The sequence below is a fragment of the Parambassis ranga genome, chromosome 5, assembly GCF_900634625.1.
Source record: "Parambassis ranga chromosome 5, fParRan2.1, whole genome shotgun sequence".
Lineage (NCBI taxonomy): Eukaryota > Metazoa > Chordata > Actinopteri > Ambassidae > Parambassis > Parambassis ranga.
In genome coordinates, this window is record NC_041026.1 from 15,270,215 (window position 1) to 15,288,697 (window position 18,483).

Genomic DNA, 18,483 nt, shown 5'->3' on the forward strand with positions numbered 1-18,483 from the left:
ATCTCTCTAACACTGGCACACACATAGACATGCACATGGTCTTTAACAGGCAGAGGTCATGACGCAGATGACACACAGAGTGTCTGAGAGGAGTCTCGGTCTTCTGACATGGACGTCCTCACTGGAACGGTAAGATGATCATTTATTTTACTCCTCACATCAGTATTTAACCTGTTGTACTTTCTAGTTATGTTTCATGCATCTTATGGTGTTGTTCACTTGGATAGTTGTTTCTTGAGAGATGATGACAGCGGCCTGTAATTTACATTTTTTAAATTGTCCTCACAGCACGAATGTACCTTTTTTCTCTTTGACATTACAAGTTGCTCTTAATGAAGAGTAAAAGTATATGAAGTGACAGGAGAGCTGGAGAATCATGTGTCGTAATATTACGTCTCTTCATTTTTACAATATGCCGTGCCATGTCAAAGAGCATGGGAGCATGAGAGTCAGTCTGACCCAGCAGCCGAGGCAGGAGGACAGACGGGCAGGAGGAGGCAGAGGGGCTTTCCCAAGCCACGTTGTTGCACTGCTCTCACAATACTCTATAAATAAATACTAGTAATGGATTTAGGACTTAGAGTTGTTAAACTGATTAGGGATGACATTTACTGTCTCATCTAACGTGTGTCGGCCCTTTATGGTGTCACAATGGGCACAACATTTTTGGGACTACTACTATTGAAGCTAATCAGAGTGACATTTAAATCAGCACTGATTGATTTTGATGAACTTTTGCAGCTTTTTGAGAATGAAAATGTGCACCTGTGTACCTTCTGTGTTGTGATGGCTTTCAAGGACGAAGTGTTGTTGGTGTGTCTTGGTATGGGTGCCTCTGGTGGGTTTGACTGAAAGACTCTATGTTGTTCCTTGATTTGCGGCTGCGGTGGAAAATTCTCATTTGGGATTTAAGTACACACTGCTTGAAAGTCTCGCAGTCAACACTTCATCAGTGAGTGAGGTCAGCGCTCTCACTCTTCACACAACGGGTGTACACATATACACAAACACTCACTCACTGACAAAGTCTCTCTCTCTCTCACACACACACACACACACACATACATGGTGTACTCACACTGACACAGTTTGGGCCTGCCTAGCCAATCAGAGTGAAGTGGAGTAGGTCCCCCCAGAAGTGGGTGGGAGGGTGTTGAAACAGAAGTCTGTCTCAGGACACACAAAGTTTGCGTTGGTGGTTTGGAGAACTTTTCAGCTTACTACTTCTCTGCAATATATATATATATATATTTATTTTCTTACCCATTTTTTTTTTGAACTCTGGGGTCCATTATTGCACAGCTTGGGTGTGGAATGGCTGAACTGGTGAGAATTCGTAAGAAAAGGCTGCAGATTCCCATCTCTAGGTAAGACAGCTGTGTTAGGGTTAGAACAGATTCAGGCATACGTTTTTGAAGACATAATTAAGATATGTTCAATAATGTGTTCCTCTGTGTAGGTGAAGTTTCCTTGTTTTACAGAAGTGGAAACATGTAACTCAAAAATAAACCCTGGGCTTGTTTTAATATTCATACTGTATATAAATGTGCCGGTATTTATCTCTCTGCTAAGAACAGAATGAGAATTTAACCATATACCTAAAACCTAAACCCAGTATTTGTTGTAGATGTTTAGCAGTGTAGCTCTGATAAATGTGTGAACACTTGTCTTACCCATGCTGTGGGAGGGAAATGTGTTGCAGAGGTGATGGGTCATGTGGTTTTTGTTTTGGTTAACACTCTGAGTCCTGCAGACACTCGTGTATATGTGTCTGCAGGATGATTTAGAGCCCCATAGTGTGTTTTTTTTTTTTTTATTTGCCCATGCCACCATAAGGTGATTTGTGCTGACAAAGCCGATGTCGTTTCTACTGATAGTGAGGATGACACTACGCAGTGTGTAGATTCAACAAGTCAGGGCCAACAGAGGATTTGTCATCTTTTCTATATAAACAAATCTTCATGAGTGCACTTGAGCTGTAATTTCCTGTAAACGTCCTGTCAGAGGCTCTTCTGCTGCAAACTGTTGAAACAAAAAAGACTGCGTTATCACGAAAGATTACGAAAGAGATTCAAAGTGAGCGGTTGGCATTCTGATGCATGCTATTTTTATGACTCAACAGCTTTTGAAAGCCCCTGCCAGCGCGATAAACACTTGAAAAGCTGTGAGCGTCTCATCCCCTTGGAGGTTGGCTCCATGGTGTGGCCTCGCACAGTTTGAACACAGTCATTCTCACCATACGGAGAAATGTTTCAGAGAGATTATACGTGACACAAATATGGTATCATACCTAATACATCTCTCTCTTTCATAAGCTGAGAGACCTGCAAAGATTTTCCATCAGGGCTGCATTAGGCTGTGAAAATGTTTATGGATTCATTCCTTAGATGAGATTACATTAACACACAGCAGGTGGGTTGTAGGTGACATGCGGCCCCTACGCTGCAGGAGATGAGTGTGTTTCCCTCATTTCTCGTAATTTGATTAAAAGTTTCAAAACAAAGAATGAGCAACATGTTCTCAGAGGGGATCAGAATGTGGACAACACTCAAAAACATCAGTGTATTTTGACTAAGTGTGAGTTACATAAGGACCCTATAACCATGGGAAGTTTTCCTCTCATGGAAAATTTGGCACTAATGATGCCACCCCACCACCCCCACCCCCCTTTTTTGTGCCACTAGCTTTCTTTAGACATTTTGGCATTTAAACCACTTCCAAATGAAATCTGTCTGCCTGTGAGGGATCCATCAAACTTGCTCTTAAAACGCTTCTGTTCATCCGTCGTTTCACTCAGGACAAGTGCTGTCAATTTATCAAACCGTGTTTGGAGAAGGGCTACTTCAGGTTCATTTGTAAAACTCTGTATCATTTACAGGGTGACAAAACACAGAGAATAAGTCACACAGAGCTCCGATTTTCTTCTAAACAATGTTTCTTCTGTACCCATAACTTTAACTGCTGCACCCGGTGTGATTTAATACGAATGCAACAATGCCAAACTGCTCTAACTTCCATCTGTATCACATCCCTTTCAAAAAATGACTGTGTCTCCTCTCAGGTTGAGAAGCATGCTGAAGCAGCTGGAGGAGAAAGATGTCGACTTTGAAGAAATCAAAAAGAATCTGGATTTCACAGCGTCGTTACTAGAGGCAGTGTACCTCGATGGAACAAGGTAAAAAAAAAAACACTGCACAACAACAGGATTTGGCAACAATTCGAACTAACAGATCAGGCTTAATGCTGCAGTAAGGTCATTTTAATTCATGACAAGACTAATGTAGTGTGCTGGAAACTAAGCAGACTGTGTGATCACTGAGGATCCTGCAACTTCCTCGAAAGTGTTTTAGTGTGACACTTTTAGAGATCAACTCTTGATTTGCCCAAGAAGGCAAGAAATGTGAAATGCTCCTCACATGTCTCAACAATATACACATAAGGTCATGAAACGGCATCTATTACCTGGATTTTTCTGATTGTCTAAAGTACAATCAGAATTTAGTCAGGGAAACGGGCCATCTACATGGGGATGCTAATTTTTAGCTCTTTTAGCTGCCTCCTTTGCAACTCTTTGCCTTCCTCGCCACAGAATCATACATCTCACTCTGAACAGTACTTAACTCTTAAAGTAAAACAAGCATCAGTCTCTAAATGTAAATCACCAGAAAACACAAAGGTCAACTTATTTGTTGGCAAAAAGGAAGGTACTGTATGTTTACCTGTGTTTAAAACGGCCCGTCCTCACCAGGAAAACTTAACATGAGGTTGATATTTCAGTCCAAGAAAACAGAACATTACATAACAATGGCATATAACAGGCATAGGTTTATTATCATCAATTAATGTGTTTTGAGATGATCTTTATGATCCCCTGACCCTGTTTTTAATGCCCAACCTTAACCCTAATAGGTTTTTTATACCATATCTAGTGGTGTTTAATGGTTAGTAAAAACAAAACACTTCATGGTGTCATGGGACTCAAACTCAGACTCTCAAATAAAACTCCATCACATTGGACACCTGTCCACCATTCAACCAACCACCTCTTTACTTTATCAGTGGCTTTATCAGTCTTGTGCTCAGATGAAGGCAGGCAGTACATTCATATTTTCCATCACAGAACGTCATATGCCAATATCAGTTGTCAGTTGTTGGTTTTCCTACTGGTTGGTTTCAGTCTTCTCATTCTACTCTTCACCAGAAAATTACAAATTACTAATATATTGTTTTCTTTTTTCATTGGTTGAAGCTGAAGCTGAAGAAGAAACCTCTTTGGCTTTGTACAGTATTAAACACAGACATATTTTTGCTGGAGGAGACTCTGATTGTTTGGCGCGTTCATCCACTAATTATTTATATAGCCTTCATGCTAACAACAAGAGTCTCTCACAGGCAGTGTCTGGAGTCTGAGGATGACCTTCAGCAGCTGCAGTCAGACGGGGTGCCGTCCGAGGTCACTGATTGGCTGGCGTCCACCTTCACCCAGAGGATTCGGCGGCCTGTACGGCGCTCGGATGAGAAACCCAAGTTTCGCAGCATTGTGCATGCAGTGCAGGCCGGGATATTTGTAGAGAGGTATAGGAGCATTTAATATGAAATGATCTAAAGTAAGTCTGATGCAGCAAAACCAGTCATATATCTGTATGTTTTATTTATGACACTTAAATACTATAAACTATAGAACGCAATAAACGAATAAACCTCCCATTGTAGATGAGTGATATCCGTGACTGTACTATAACTCTAATATAAGCTCATACAGGGTTGTTACTATTACAACCACAGAAAACACAGACAGCCACACTGCACTGTGAAATATTAGCCTCCTTTGCTCTCCACAACATCCTTCCAAAGCAGACAGGGACTTTAGAGGATTTATATAAACAGCTCCTGAGTCGAGTTGGCTGCACAGCGTCAACATCTGAACTTTAACTGAACCTAACATAAACACTGCATTATTCCAGGATGTTCAAGAGGGCCTACACAGCCGCCATGCCGGACCAACCTGCAGCGGTTGTAAACTGCCTCAGGGTGAGCGTCCACTAATCATAAATCTCACAGCGTTCGTGAGGGATGATGTCCACATCTCAGCCATACCTCACTGTCCTCTCTCTTTTGTGGTCAGGATGTTGACCGGTGGAGCTTCGACGTGTTTGCTCTGAACTCGGCCAGCTCCGATCATGCACTACGAACTCTGTGCTTTGAGCTGATCACCAGATATGAGCTCAACAGCCGCTTCAAGGTTTGTTTGTTTTAAATCAAGTTTTATTGTACAATTTATAAAGTTTCATTTCTCTATATAGTTACAGGAATGTTGATACATTACATGGAACATTTCGCACTGAAATAATCATCACCGCTCATTTATTTTTTGTGGGAAATGAGTGTTGTAGATATCATCAGACATGTGGGTTTTATTACCACTTTATATTGTTTGAAGGGGATGATGTGTTGCCAGATCAGTCCTAACCTTATTACAACACTGGGGTTTTATCTTTTTATTGTTGACACAAACTTGTGAACTTTCAGCATTTAAAATCCACTTCTAATGATTATGCAATGCCCTTTTGTAGATTCCCATCTCATGCCTGACAGAGTTCCTTTCAGCGCTGGAGAGAGGATACTGCAAACACAACAACCCATACCACAGCCACGTCCACGCCGCCGACGTGACGCAGACGCTGCACTGCCTGCTGCTGCGCTCCGGACTTGTGGTACACTGCACTCAAAATGAACAAACGTGATGTTTAGGAATAAGGCTGGTGATCTTTTTGTCAGTCAAGTTCCATTAAAAGAGACACAAATCTTACAACCAGGTCACAAATGTAAAGTCTATTTTAAAAAAGTGGGACAATGTCATTTCCTGTGATAACAGCCAGGTTGTTTGGTTACAGGTGGCTGAGGAATCAAAATACTTGATCAAAGACTTGCAATGTTCAGCACTTTTCATGACAAAACATCACACAGACCCTGGCTGACAATCATTCTGTTGCAAATGCAGAAAGCACAGCCTCTGAATAACAAACTGTTCACATTGTGAGCATGTTAGCATTCAGTTCTTTTCTTTAAACCCACTAAAAGATCAGGTCTTTATTTCTACAGGAATTCATTCGAAGGCTGGATCAGTTGGCAGCAGTCGTGGGTGTTTTATTGGCTCCAGCTCTGATAATATAGATTTGATAATATAGAAATATGACACCAAGGTCAATAACTTCTGTGCTTTTTCTGCCAAAAAAAAACAAAAAAATAAACCTGAACACGCCTCCTCTGAGTCCATCACCTCATTAGCCAGCAGTAGCTCAGTGGTATAGCAGGGTTGTCCAATAATCCAGAAGGTTGGTAGTTCAATCCCAACTCCTCCCTAGTCACTGTTGTGTGTCCTTGGGCAAGGCACTTTACCCGCATAGCCTCCAGTGTACTCACTCACTCTTTGCTGGGCTGCCTTAGGCAATTTCCCCATTGTGGGACCTAAAAACGTATAAAAGTTTCTTAATTAATTAAAAAGATTCATAAAAAGAAAGCTGCTAGCATGGTTATGCATCTAAGGATAGATTCATTTTAATTTGCTTAGATTTTATATGCATTTTTAAAGGAATCCATTAATCGATCATGTGATCAGTGTATGTTCCACTTACAGTGTGTTTCTGTGTTCATCCAGCACTGGCTGACAGAGCTGGAGGTGATGGCGTCACTCTTTGCTGCCGCCATCCACGACTACGAACACACGGGAACCACAAACAACTTCCACATCCACACAAAGTAAGCCTTATTTCTGCTGCATGTTTTATTAACCCTGCCATCTTCATGTATAACGCTCCTGAAATACATCACACATCCTGTTGTGAAGACGTAAAATAGTAAAACACATCAGGATATGTAGAAATAGGACGACAGGCTTCTAAAAGTCTGCTGTGAATTTTAGAAAGAGAGAGTGAGAGCACTCTAAAGCAAACACATCTTCATGGAGGCATGGCAGTATTTTTAGATTTTCCACATAGGAAGGCTGAAGAGCGCAGTCTCTTGGCACCCATCATCATCATCATCATCATCATCATCATCTTACTTTATTTTGGGAATAAAGTACAAAGTCCAGAGGAAAAGAACACTGAAAAACAACATTACAGTTGCAGTTAGAATGAATAAACAGCATCTTAAAGGTATATTGCACAAAAAATAAATCCTCCCTCCTTAGAAGATAATGTTTTTAAATTAGAAAGGTGCTTTGTTGCAGATAATCTCTGCTTTTCTGCTCTCCATGCGAGTGGGAGATCTGTTTTTTCCTCCTTAAACTGATTCTCTTCCATTGTGTGCACATGTGCATCTTTCTCATGTTGTGGTACCAAGTTTATTCCAGCAAACATACCGATAGCTTCTATCTAATAACACTTTGTGTAGGACCTCAGTAGGTGTGCGTGACTACAGGGGGGATGTGGTGGTGGGACAGGTAGACAGTCCATTGTTCTTGCTGTAAGTGTGACTTGGAGTGAAACTTCCTGATGATTGGATGGAAGCTGCATTGTATGTGGTAGAAAGATGATGTCTGAGGCCACCACCTCTGTTAAGGGAAGGTTTTTCCAGCTTAACATAGATGGCTTCCTTGACTCCTCTTTCATACCACCTTTCCTTCCTGTCTAAAATGTGAACATTGTTGTCCTCAAAGGAGTGTCCTTGTGCTGAGCCATTCTTCTGTGGAGTGGTTGTTTAATTTCACCAATGTACAGGTCAGAGCATTCCTCACTGCATTGGACTGCACATATGTGTTTTTCTTTGGGAGTATTTTTTGTCCTTCTGGTGAACCATTTTCTGTCTCAGTGTTGTCATGGCTTTTAACTGGACTGAGATGTGATGCTTGTTAAAGATTCTGCAGAGTTTCTCTGATACTCCTGACACATATGGGATGACAATATTCTTCCTCAGCCAGTTGTTGTCCTTTTTTTTCTGTTCTTGGTGGGTGGTGTTTTTTTTTCATGAATTTGACGTGTGAATGAAAATGACTTGACAGCACAATTTTTCCAATTACAAGAAATGGTCAGGTAATGCAATCTATTATTTTGTGCACATTTCATGAATTGGCTATTTTTTCTGTTTTTTTGTGTACATAGAGACAAATGAGTCATTTTACTTGACTGGTGTGGGAGGTAGGAATCTTTATGCCCACCCTGCGCAACCTTTAACATTTTTGTTTTCCCCTTGAGGTTGGAGTAACGCATTTAAACACAACAGGATAAGGTTAGCAGCAGGGTAAGGTTAAACAACATAATAAATTATGTCAATATTTTATCAAAGAAACACAGTTTCATTAGTTTGAAATGTGTCCTGTCCAAGAATTTGTGTCATGAAATAATTAGTTTATTAAAAAAATAATCACATGACTGTTTTACATTTTGGGATCAGACTGGATTACTTATCAATCTAATAGCCCTCACAGACTCAAAATACTAAAAGTAAATATGGACGATTTCAGTCAGCCATCTTGGCAGTACACGAGTTCACCTGATCCTCTTACAGAGGAGCTTCTGCAAAGCTTGCATGGAGGGAGGACAGTTGCTTGAGTAGGAGGCTCACAAGCTGACACCAAAGCAGTCGTGTCCCTAATTGTGCAGCACTGATTAAAATCAGGATGTTAACATGATTATTTTGCTGTTAGGTTTTAACATAGAGGTCTGTGAAGATTTACTTGATTTTTAGAGTCAGCCTCATGAGGCCGTATAAAGAAATGAAGCTTCTTCAACTTCTGCCCTCATTCCTCAGGCAGGTGTCTCCTGAACCAAGCTGCCAAGTCTACACATTAGTTAATTATCTTACTTTAGTGAGTCATTAATACCCACATGGTGCCATTATTTTAAAAGAAAAAAATCACATCCTTCTTCCTCTACAGCCTTTACAATCTCCCCATTACAGACATCCAGCCACAGTGGTTAAAGGGCTCCTAGAGGATTCCCCTTTTATCTCATTCTCACTTCCTCCACCTCAAACAAACTACAGTCCATCTGTCTGTTATAATCTCCTCCCTGTCTCTCCATCTGTCTTCCAGGTCAGAATTTGCATTGATCTACAATGACCGGTCAGTACAAGAAAGCCATCACCTGAGTGCAGCATTTCGCCTGCTGCAGGACGAGCAGATGAACATCTTCATTAATTTGACACGGGAGGAATGGATGTAAGTTATTTAAAAGAATTTATAAAAAAACCTTGTTAGTAATCTGTATTTTTCTCCAGTTATCAGACACTTATAGGGAGAAAATCCATTACAGAAGTGTCAGAGAAACTGACCAGAACACCATGTCATGTTGAGCCTGGGGTTCTTTTTGCTAAAACAAAAAAAGAAAAAGAAAAAAAAGAAGCCGTTACTCTTTCCAAATATATAACCACACAGCCTCAAGTTCTCACTTTTGGTCAAAGGGTTATTCCTGAAATAGAAAGAAAACACATTACAGGCAGTTCAGAGAACCCTTCTCTACAGTGAGATAAGAAATAAGAATTGTCGATTGATGAAATACTTACTATTAGCCACTCATTTTTTCTTGGCCTGAAACAAAAGGGGAGATGACTTGTTACTTATATACGAAGGTCAACCGTTGAGTTTGAAAATGCAGTGAAGTTCTGGCTTATAGAAAATTACAACATTCTCTGAGAAAATAGGACATCTGTCTTCCTGTACCTCAGTCCCAAGTCCCCTTATTACCACAGGAGGGTCCACAAGGACATGGTGGCTACAGCAGGGGAAGGGGCTTCTCTGCAGCATTGTGTAAAAAAATGGGACAAATTATAGTGTAGCAGAGAGAGCCAACCCACAACGTGGACCACTGACAAGATCCGTGAAATGATCTGAACGGAGTTATGGTACATTGAAACAGAGCTGGGTATCTCTCAGGAACAATCACCTCTTAAACAATTGCTTTTTTAATGTACAATCACATCAATAGAGAATTGGTTTTAGTATTGAGTGTGACTAACAGAGAGGGCTAGAATGGGATAAAGGCATAATAATAATAATATGTGTTAACATTGACAGATACAAAATATAAGCCATATTTTGTGACACAAATAACATAAAATCTTTTGACAGTTTAAGTTGTGTACATAATCTGGATGCTGTATTATTTTGTATGCGAACAGATGGGGTGACATAATGACAATAACTGGAGACAAAGCTTAAACAAGACTTCACAGTCCATCCTCTAGGTGACCCTGACCTCTGACCTCAGTGGATAACATTTCTCCATTGAGAATCAATAAAGGATCATGTTCCTCTTACTGTTAGTTGTAATGACAGCAGTCAGAAATCTGGTAAGTAAGCTATAATGGAGGTTTGCTGGAGTCAGCACAGTTTGTGATGAGAAGATGTTTAAACTGTATACCCTGCACAGTTTATGTATTAGCACAGGCTGTTGCTTCATACATCATTCACTGAGTGAGTAACTGTGTGATTCATGGAGGAGCTCTGCAGATATCAGCGATGATAAACAGCAGCAGCAGCCTACTGTAACATGCTTTCCTAGCAGTCAGTGTTACCATGGGAACAAGAAAATCCATCAGGAAAACTAAAAAGGAGGCAACCTCATCGAGTCTTCCTGCCTGTTGCCTTTGCTATTTACAGTCCCTGGAAGGTCAACGCATAAAGTGTGTGTCTTTCTGTGTGTGTGTTTATAGGGAGATGCGGTCGCTTGTTATAGAGATGGTGTTGTCCACTGACATGTCCTCCCACCTACTCCAAGTCAAAGCGATGAAATCCTGTCTACAACAACAAGAGCGGTAATGGGCTGTCACACTGTGGTGCATCATCAACAGGTCACAACATGAACTTTTAGAGTGCATTCAGCTGATTAACAAACATCCTGCATGCACACACATGCACACAGGCAGTTCAGTGTCAGGCTGGCTGTTCAAATTTGCTTGTCTGACATGTCTGAAGGCACAACAACAACAACAAAAAACAAGAAGTGCATTATGCCTTCTCCAACAGGATTGACAAGCCCAAAGCACTGTCTCTGTTACTGCACACTGCCGACATCAGCCATCCATCTAAGCCCTGGGCGCTGCACTCTCGCTGGACCAAAGCCCTGATGGAGGAGTTTTTCAGGCAGGTAGGCACCACAGAGCTGTCAGTTTTTCCATGTATTCTGCAACCAGATTTTTGTCCAATAATATCATCAAATGCAACAGAAAATAATGTTGTAACGCATTATTTGGAGAAGCTAGTTTGCTTGTCTTTGCTTGTCTCCCATATCTGTTGAAGTCTTTCAGCTCTTATTCAGATTTATGAGTTTTCTTGTTATTATTAAATCTGTGACAACTGATCCTATCATTATTGTGATGCTGTATCTTCACATTAAATATGTTTGATTTTAAAAGAGAAATGATGAGTAAAAAGATGAGCATTTTGGCACTATGAGCACCGAAATTCTCTGCACACTGAAAAAAATCTCCTGAAAATGCACTGCTGGAAACAGGACACCATAAATTGCTCCAATAATTTCCTCCTCCACATATAGGTAGTGTAGTTGGATCACAAAATGCAGAAACACTTGCACTTAGTGCAGATGTCAGACTCACATGACAGAGAAATTAAGAGTATACATTGTCTGACATTACGTCTGATCGAACACACAGCATACGAGTCAGTGCAGTTTCTGCCTCTGCAGACCAAACAGTGCTCCAGATTTTTTAAACTAAACTGGGGTCAGAAATTCATAATAGCCACAATTACGTTTATGCTAATGTAATTACAACACATATTACATTTAAAACTTTATTATGTGGTACATGGAGCTCACTGCGACTCATACTTGCGTCACTTTACACCAGAACATCTGGTGACGTGAATAAAAAGAAAAGTATTCTTTTCTCTTTTCAGATCACACGCACTGTCCTCTCCTTATAGTCCATAATACCCCACCAACTTCTATTCTTATCTGCCTGGTTTGATCTGTTATTATCCCTACATGATTGATGAGTCAAACGACTGGATGCCTAATAGCAGCTCATCGGAGCCTGGAAGAGAGAGTGGGAAACCTTTAAAGGGCTTTATTATGTCTGAGCTAAAGTAAACCACATAAATATCCCGTCAGGTACGAAGCAGAAACATGCAGAGAAGGAAAGAGTTAGAGAAGGAAAGCTGAAGACTTATGCATTAGATCATTATATCTAAACTAAAGAGTCCCTGAGTAATATTTTTATATGATTCCCTTTTTATGTAATTATGTCACTTCCTCCTGAGCTCCTGTTATTAATTAAATCTTAACTGTGACTACACACAACTACTCAAATGAAGTGTGGTTCTCCAGCTCAAGAGGAGTTGTAGTTAGCTCTGAGGAAAAGAAAATGCACATCTTACAGAAAAACTTCACACAGCCTCAAAGGTCAATGGTAGAATAGTAGAATGGGTGTTGTTGAAACACAATAGAGGAGGTATTGGTGTAGTTCTACACTGTCAAAAGATAAGATGTGAGAACTTCCTGTTTTTGGTACATACACTACATAATCTAAACATCTGTTGTACAATAACCTTTAAGAAGTTATTTCAGGTGTTGTGTGGGATGCCCTTAAAGTAACCCCTCTCTCTCTCTCTTCCTCTCTGTCTTTGTGAGGGTGATAGAGAGGCAGAGCTCGGCCTGCCCTTCTCTCCACTGTGCGATCGAAAAAGCACACTCATAGCTGAATCTCAGATTGGTATGTCTAAAAACACACACACACACACACACACTTCATGTCCTCGTTTCTGTCCAGTTTTCTTATCTTTTCAAAACAATTTTGTTCTTTTCCACTATGTAACACCATATCACTGAAATCACTTAAATTCCCTATTGTTGTGATACAAACTGCAACCTCACAGCTCGGCAACATGTTGTTTTCACATCTGCAGGTTTCATAGACTTCATTGTGTATCCTACGTTCTCACTGCTGACGGACATGGCTGAAAAGATTGTTATTCCTCTGGTGGAGGAGAACCCTGGTCCACCAGACCCCTGCAACAGACACAGGTGACTGAGTCATTTTGTTGGAACTTGTTGCACTTCGTCACATGTTTGTTGGTAAGCTGTTTAATCGCACCTGGGGGTAACACCAACCTGAGCCATGAGCAAAGCTCGGGTTTGGTAAACCAGGTGAGCTGTCATAGAGATTGACAAAGCCTATGTATGTAAAAAGATGTGGTTCAAATTTAGAAGACTTGGGTCACTTCCAAAAAGTCATTATTAAGACTTAGTGGACATTTTTATTGCCTTTATTTTCAGTTGCAGTTTGGTTAGCGTAGCACAAAACCACTTGAGAGTAAAAACTATGGATGAAACTTCCGTGACGCGCCGACCGTCGCCATGTTGGCAGTATCACAGTCCGCCAAAACTCCCAATATGGACAAAGAGGGAGGAGCATGAGTGAAGCTGAGGTGGGCGGGCCATCACAGAAGCAGGAAGCTGTGATACGGCAGCGGCCTGTCACTTGAGAGGCAGCCCTAACTGAATATAATTTAAATCAGTGAAAAAAATCACCCCCTCATACAATTAAAACTAGAACGAATCATAGAAGAATATTTTTTGTACCAGGCTGTAAACATGTTTATTTCGGCTGTAAAGGTGGACATTTTGTCATGGAAGTCTATGGGGATGGACTCGACTTTAGAGCCAGTCCTTAGTGGCTGTTGTGTGACTGCAAGATTTAACTCTTCCACACTGGCTTCAAGTCTGAGACCTGGAGGTTGGTTAGATCCAGTGGTGATTCTGGAGTCTGCCGAGGCCCTCAGCAAAAATTCACAGTGGGCCCCTCCCCACCAGTGGGCCCCATCTCCTGGACCATGCTGTATTACTTTGTGTTCATGCCAATTAATCCACTATCCTTTTAGATATGACAAGCCTCAGATGCTAAATGCTAATGTTAGCATTTCCATAGTGTTTATCTGTATTAATACCAATCATTGTCAAATCCATGAAGGTGATTTTGGATTTCAAGTGAAAACAAAGAGATGGTGATCAGTGAAGTTGTCTGGAGCCATCTTGAAGGGAGCATGAGCATCTGTTCTTTCTCAACAGTAATCTCTGGAAGGAGAGCTCCAGAGGTCTGCAGTGGAGCCTCGCCCACATCACAGCTGAGCTGGTGAGCTTCCGCTCCACTTGGACGCGACACACCGAAGACAACAAGCTCAAATGGAAGGAAAGTGGCTCAAATGGTATGTTTTTATATTCATCTGTCTGTTGTATGAATGTGTCACAAGTCTTCATTAAAGTAACAAAAAACAAACAGCAGATCTTCACACATAACCATGAGAAAAGGTTGTAATGTTTTCAAGATCTGTGCCTGCTTTGGCAGGCCTGAAGCTTCTCTGTTCCACAAATGTACTCAGTGTTCTTATTTGATTTGTTATCTAAATTCATTTCAGAGTGATCTCATGCTGAGATTAACAGATACAGATATTATTTTCCTTTCAGCTTAACAACATTTTCCGATGCCTTTTCCAATCTTCTGTATCCTCCAGGATTTTCAGACTCCGGTGTCACAAAAGAACAGAGATCCAGGCAAGAAGTGCTGTCAGAAAAATCCCTGCAAGACCCCACCACAGACACAAAGCTGTAGACAGGACTTTATTTGTCATATGTGCCTGCTTTTGTAGTAATATCAAAAGTAATATCAAAAGGTTCACTGAGTTTAACAGTGAGACACAAAACCAAAATGCCTGTTATTGTAATGGTTCATGTCTTATTTTAAGTGTAGTATACAATAATTTAAAGCAAAGTGTACATGCTGGTCATGTGATACAGTATAGTCCATATTAATTTAAATTGCCACCTAAACACTTGTGAGGAACATTTTGCAGATTGTACACAAATCATTTAACCTTTCATTAAACTAAAAATACCCCATACAGGGGCCTCCGTATTTCATTATATGCTGGGTAATTGTGTGGTCTGGTCTTTTTATCATGAGTAAACACAAAGCACCACAAGGTACACATGCACTCTGCATCCCACTGTGGCAATATGATAAATATTTTAAGACCATTCACTGTAGTTTTAAAATGTGTGCTTGAAGTTTGTAACATGTAACATGAGATAGTCACGCAATTTTAAATCATTTAGTGCACAACGACACATTAGCATGAATTCCATGCTAACCACCATGGTGAGTGGAAAACTGAATATAAGTGACAGTCAGGAAGTACTTCACCAAAATACAGCAGCAGCAGCACATAGGGTGGATGTGGATGTGGATTAGGTGTCAATTACAGGTCGGAGCCATCCACAACCCCTCCTTCCTCCTCGCACAGGCATTTGCAACTTTATACAGTGAAAATGATTATTTCATGTATTTATGCACAAAAAAATGACAGTTTCACAAAAGAAATTGGACGACTCAAGGCAGAAGTGCATGGAACTATAGATTACATTATGTAACTTTTTCATCTAATAGGTAAAAGTGGAGGTGTGAGTAAATTTCACGCTGACATACTAAAGCCATCTTCTTAATGATGTGGCATATGTTATGTGTTTACTGACTCAGTGTGCACTGAAATTACTGTGGAAGCAGAATTAGAAAGGCTCACACTGTTTACATTTTCCCCTCCCTCAGCCAACATCATCAGGAGACTAGTTGATTTTGCTACTAATACTGTGAGAGGTGAGATTGCATGAGCAGATTAGACATTTATATACATTAAATGCAGAAATGAATGAATGAATGAATAAATGAATGAATGAAAACTTCAAATCCTTCATGTTTACTAATGGAAAACTCTGCAGTAAGTTCTGGTTTGTGTTCCTTGAGTGAGATGACAGAAGCTACCGTTCAGCCCTTGAGCATTTTAATATGGGTCAAGCTACAAATCCACTTTTAAAGCATCATCACCCACACTCACATTAAAACTTTCTCTTTTTTTAAAGCACTTGGAGTGTAACATGCTCTGTGTTGAGCCCTCTGCTCCTCCAGCAGGAGGGGCTGCAGAGCAAAGACTTGACTGGCTGCAGGGCTGCCCCGAGGGCTCGGCTTCAAAACCAGTTTTTTCTTCCTTTTACCAACAGTTTGAGGTTGTATCTCCAATTTCTCTTCACAATATGACAGAGGGGAAGAATTTGCCAACTGGGAGGCAGTAAACTGTAACTGAAAACACACAGCTCTGCTACTGCTGATGATTCAGTGCAGCAGTGTCTGCATGTGCTCAGTGTAAATACTGTCACATCTCCTTCAATCACAAACAGCATCGCTGATCAGGATGCTCTAACAGCAAGTGATGGGTCTCACCTGAAATGTGTCCAGTAAAGATATTAACTTCAATTTCAGCAGTGTTACAAAATGTATTTATGAAATCTAGTATAGTGTTTATGAAACATTCATGTGCTTTTTATGCTCACAGTTCAGAGTGCGTTGAATTATTTAATGGCAGAGTTTCTATTTTTAGAGTACAGGCAAAATCAACCTCAGCTAAACTCACGAGAAGTGGAGACTTTTCACTGTAATACATTTTTCTTTTTTTTTGACATTTTAATAGGAAAGCAGTTCCCGGTTTGGACGCTCATGCTGACACTGAATGTCAAACAAGCTGTCCATGTACAGCGGATGCTTATAAAATTCATAAACCAATCCCAGAGAAAGACAGAAAAAAAGTCACCAATCACCAATTTAAACATTTTATTGTATCAAACAAATTTAGATTACAGATGTAATCATTCATCAATTCAAGTAAAACTGGAACAACCCCCCCAGATTTAACTAAAGTACACCATTATTAGCATTCAAAAACAGAACAGACATTACATGGTCCATAGAGACACTGCAGAAAGGAACAGAAAGCGTTCACAGGAATGTTTCACCATCTTAATTGTTCGTTGTGAATAAAGTTGGGAAGTAACTGCGGCTGATTCAGGTGACATCAACACTATAGTGTGGCTTTATAGTCTCTGCTTTTGTTCTTTCAGACATGATGTGAAGGTTATGAAAGGATTGTCACATTATCTACATGACACTGCGGTGATGATGATGAAATGAAGAGAGTGGCTGTCCTTTACATATAAAACTAGAATCAAAATGCAGCGATTAGTGTCTGATATTTAAACTGTTTTATTTGCTGTTCTGTACAAAACAAAGCACCTCAGTCACTGTACATTCAGTGCCATGCAACATGGTGATTTATGATCAGAATTTAGATTCCCAAGAAGCATTCATGTGTCAAAAATGAGGGTGCAGTTTGGTCACTGGAGAAGGATTTTTTTTTCCTTGTTAATCCAAAATATGGAAATGAATCTGCTCCTCAACCAGACATTTAATTATCACACAGCATGACTGGTAAAAGTCTGGTTTTCAGTGCATTACTGTAAACAGACATTTTTTTTAAAAAACAAAAAATATATATCATTTAGTGAGCATTTAATAACTCACCACCTGGTTTAAAGAGTAAAACATTTAAATTATAATAAAATGTGTGACTAAAATTTATTCAACTTCCTTTTGCAGCCAGGATCAATGGCGGTGCCTTTCTGTCTTTCTTTCTTCCTTTTTTTTTAGTATTAAAAACATTGCAGACATGTTCCTTCTCCGCTGGATACATGTCAGTATTTCATTGACAGCAGCCTGAGCGCTGACAGGACAACAAGAGAAATAAACTGTTACAGGCAGCCAGCCATGAAAAGTAAACAGAGCAGCATATACATGTTCCAAAGACCTTTTCAGCTACCTTTCCATCTGCTTTACTTTAACTCACCTCCATTTTTTTTTTGCTCCCTGTTAGGTACTAAGTTCAACAAGCTGATGCTGGGTTTAAATGAGATTTAATTTACATATTTGCTACTCTGTAATAATTTCTCTGGGTTTTTTGGCCACATTATCTGCTAATATGAATAACCTGCAAATCTAGTTTCAACCCACTGATTTGCTCAGAGTCAATGGAGACATTTTATTTTTGTAACCATCTAGGAATTAGGAATTGTGATGAATTCTTCCGTTTATTCACTAATAGCTCCAGAGACGGCCACCTGGACACAGCAGGCGTTTTAAACATGTCTGTTTTAGAGGCCGCTGGGACAAAATAACAGCATGTCATTGTGGTGGTGCTATATTCAGAACAGATACTGTGAGGAAACAAGTTCTTAATGTTGAAGAGATCAAAACAATAAACAATGAAAATGTTTAGTTAAGGTACCTCATTATTCAAGAAAAGTTTGCCAATTTTGTTCTCAAAACAGGCAACAATGTTGCTTTCAAAGTTATAGATATTGTTGCGGTTTTATATTTAATTTTTTAGAAATCAGGTTAAAATGTCTTTCCAAAAGGGACAAATAACATTTTATATTTCTTAACCAAAGTGTATGAGGAGCAGGTTAGCGCTCCATCTGAGCCTCACAGACACAGGATGTGAAGGTTAATAATAAAAAATGTCATACATACCTTCAGTGTAAACACAGTTCAAAATCTGGAACTGTAAAAAACGTTTTCTTCATTTGTAAGAATGACTTTAAATCAGAGTAATTATTGATTAACATTAAATTGCTGTTGGACTGG

General features: G+C 40.0%; 1 protein-coding gene across 2 annotated transcripts; it reads left to right on the top strand.

Annotated features, from left to right (window-relative positions):
* Positions 1-6: 6 nt before the first annotated feature.
* LOC114435958 (calcium/calmodulin-dependent 3',5'-cyclic nucleotide phosphodiesterase 1B-like) lies at positions 7-14,846 on the top strand. 2 transcript variants are annotated; one of them, XM_028405948.1, is made up of 14 exons: positions 7-129; positions 3,062-3,175; positions 4,393-4,575; positions 4,965-5,031; positions 5,126-5,242; positions 5,574-5,714; positions 6,659-6,759; positions 9,035-9,160; positions 10,654-10,755; positions 10,967-11,087; positions 12,591-12,672; positions 12,866-12,983; positions 14,028-14,164; positions 14,471-14,846. In XM_028405948.1, exons 1-14 carry the CDS (start codon positions 59-61, stop codon positions 14,566-14,568), a joined length of 1,578 nt encoding a protein of 525 aa, XP_028261749.1. In that variant the 5' UTR covers positions 7-58; the 3' UTR covers positions 14,569-14,846. The 2 variants fall into 2 exon arrangements, with proteins under 2 accessions (XP_028261749.1, XP_028261750.1); XM_028405949.1 differs by lacking the exon at positions 7-129 and adding an exon at positions 1,211-1,367.
* The last annotated feature ends 3,637 nt before the right edge of the window (positions 14,847-18,483 follow it).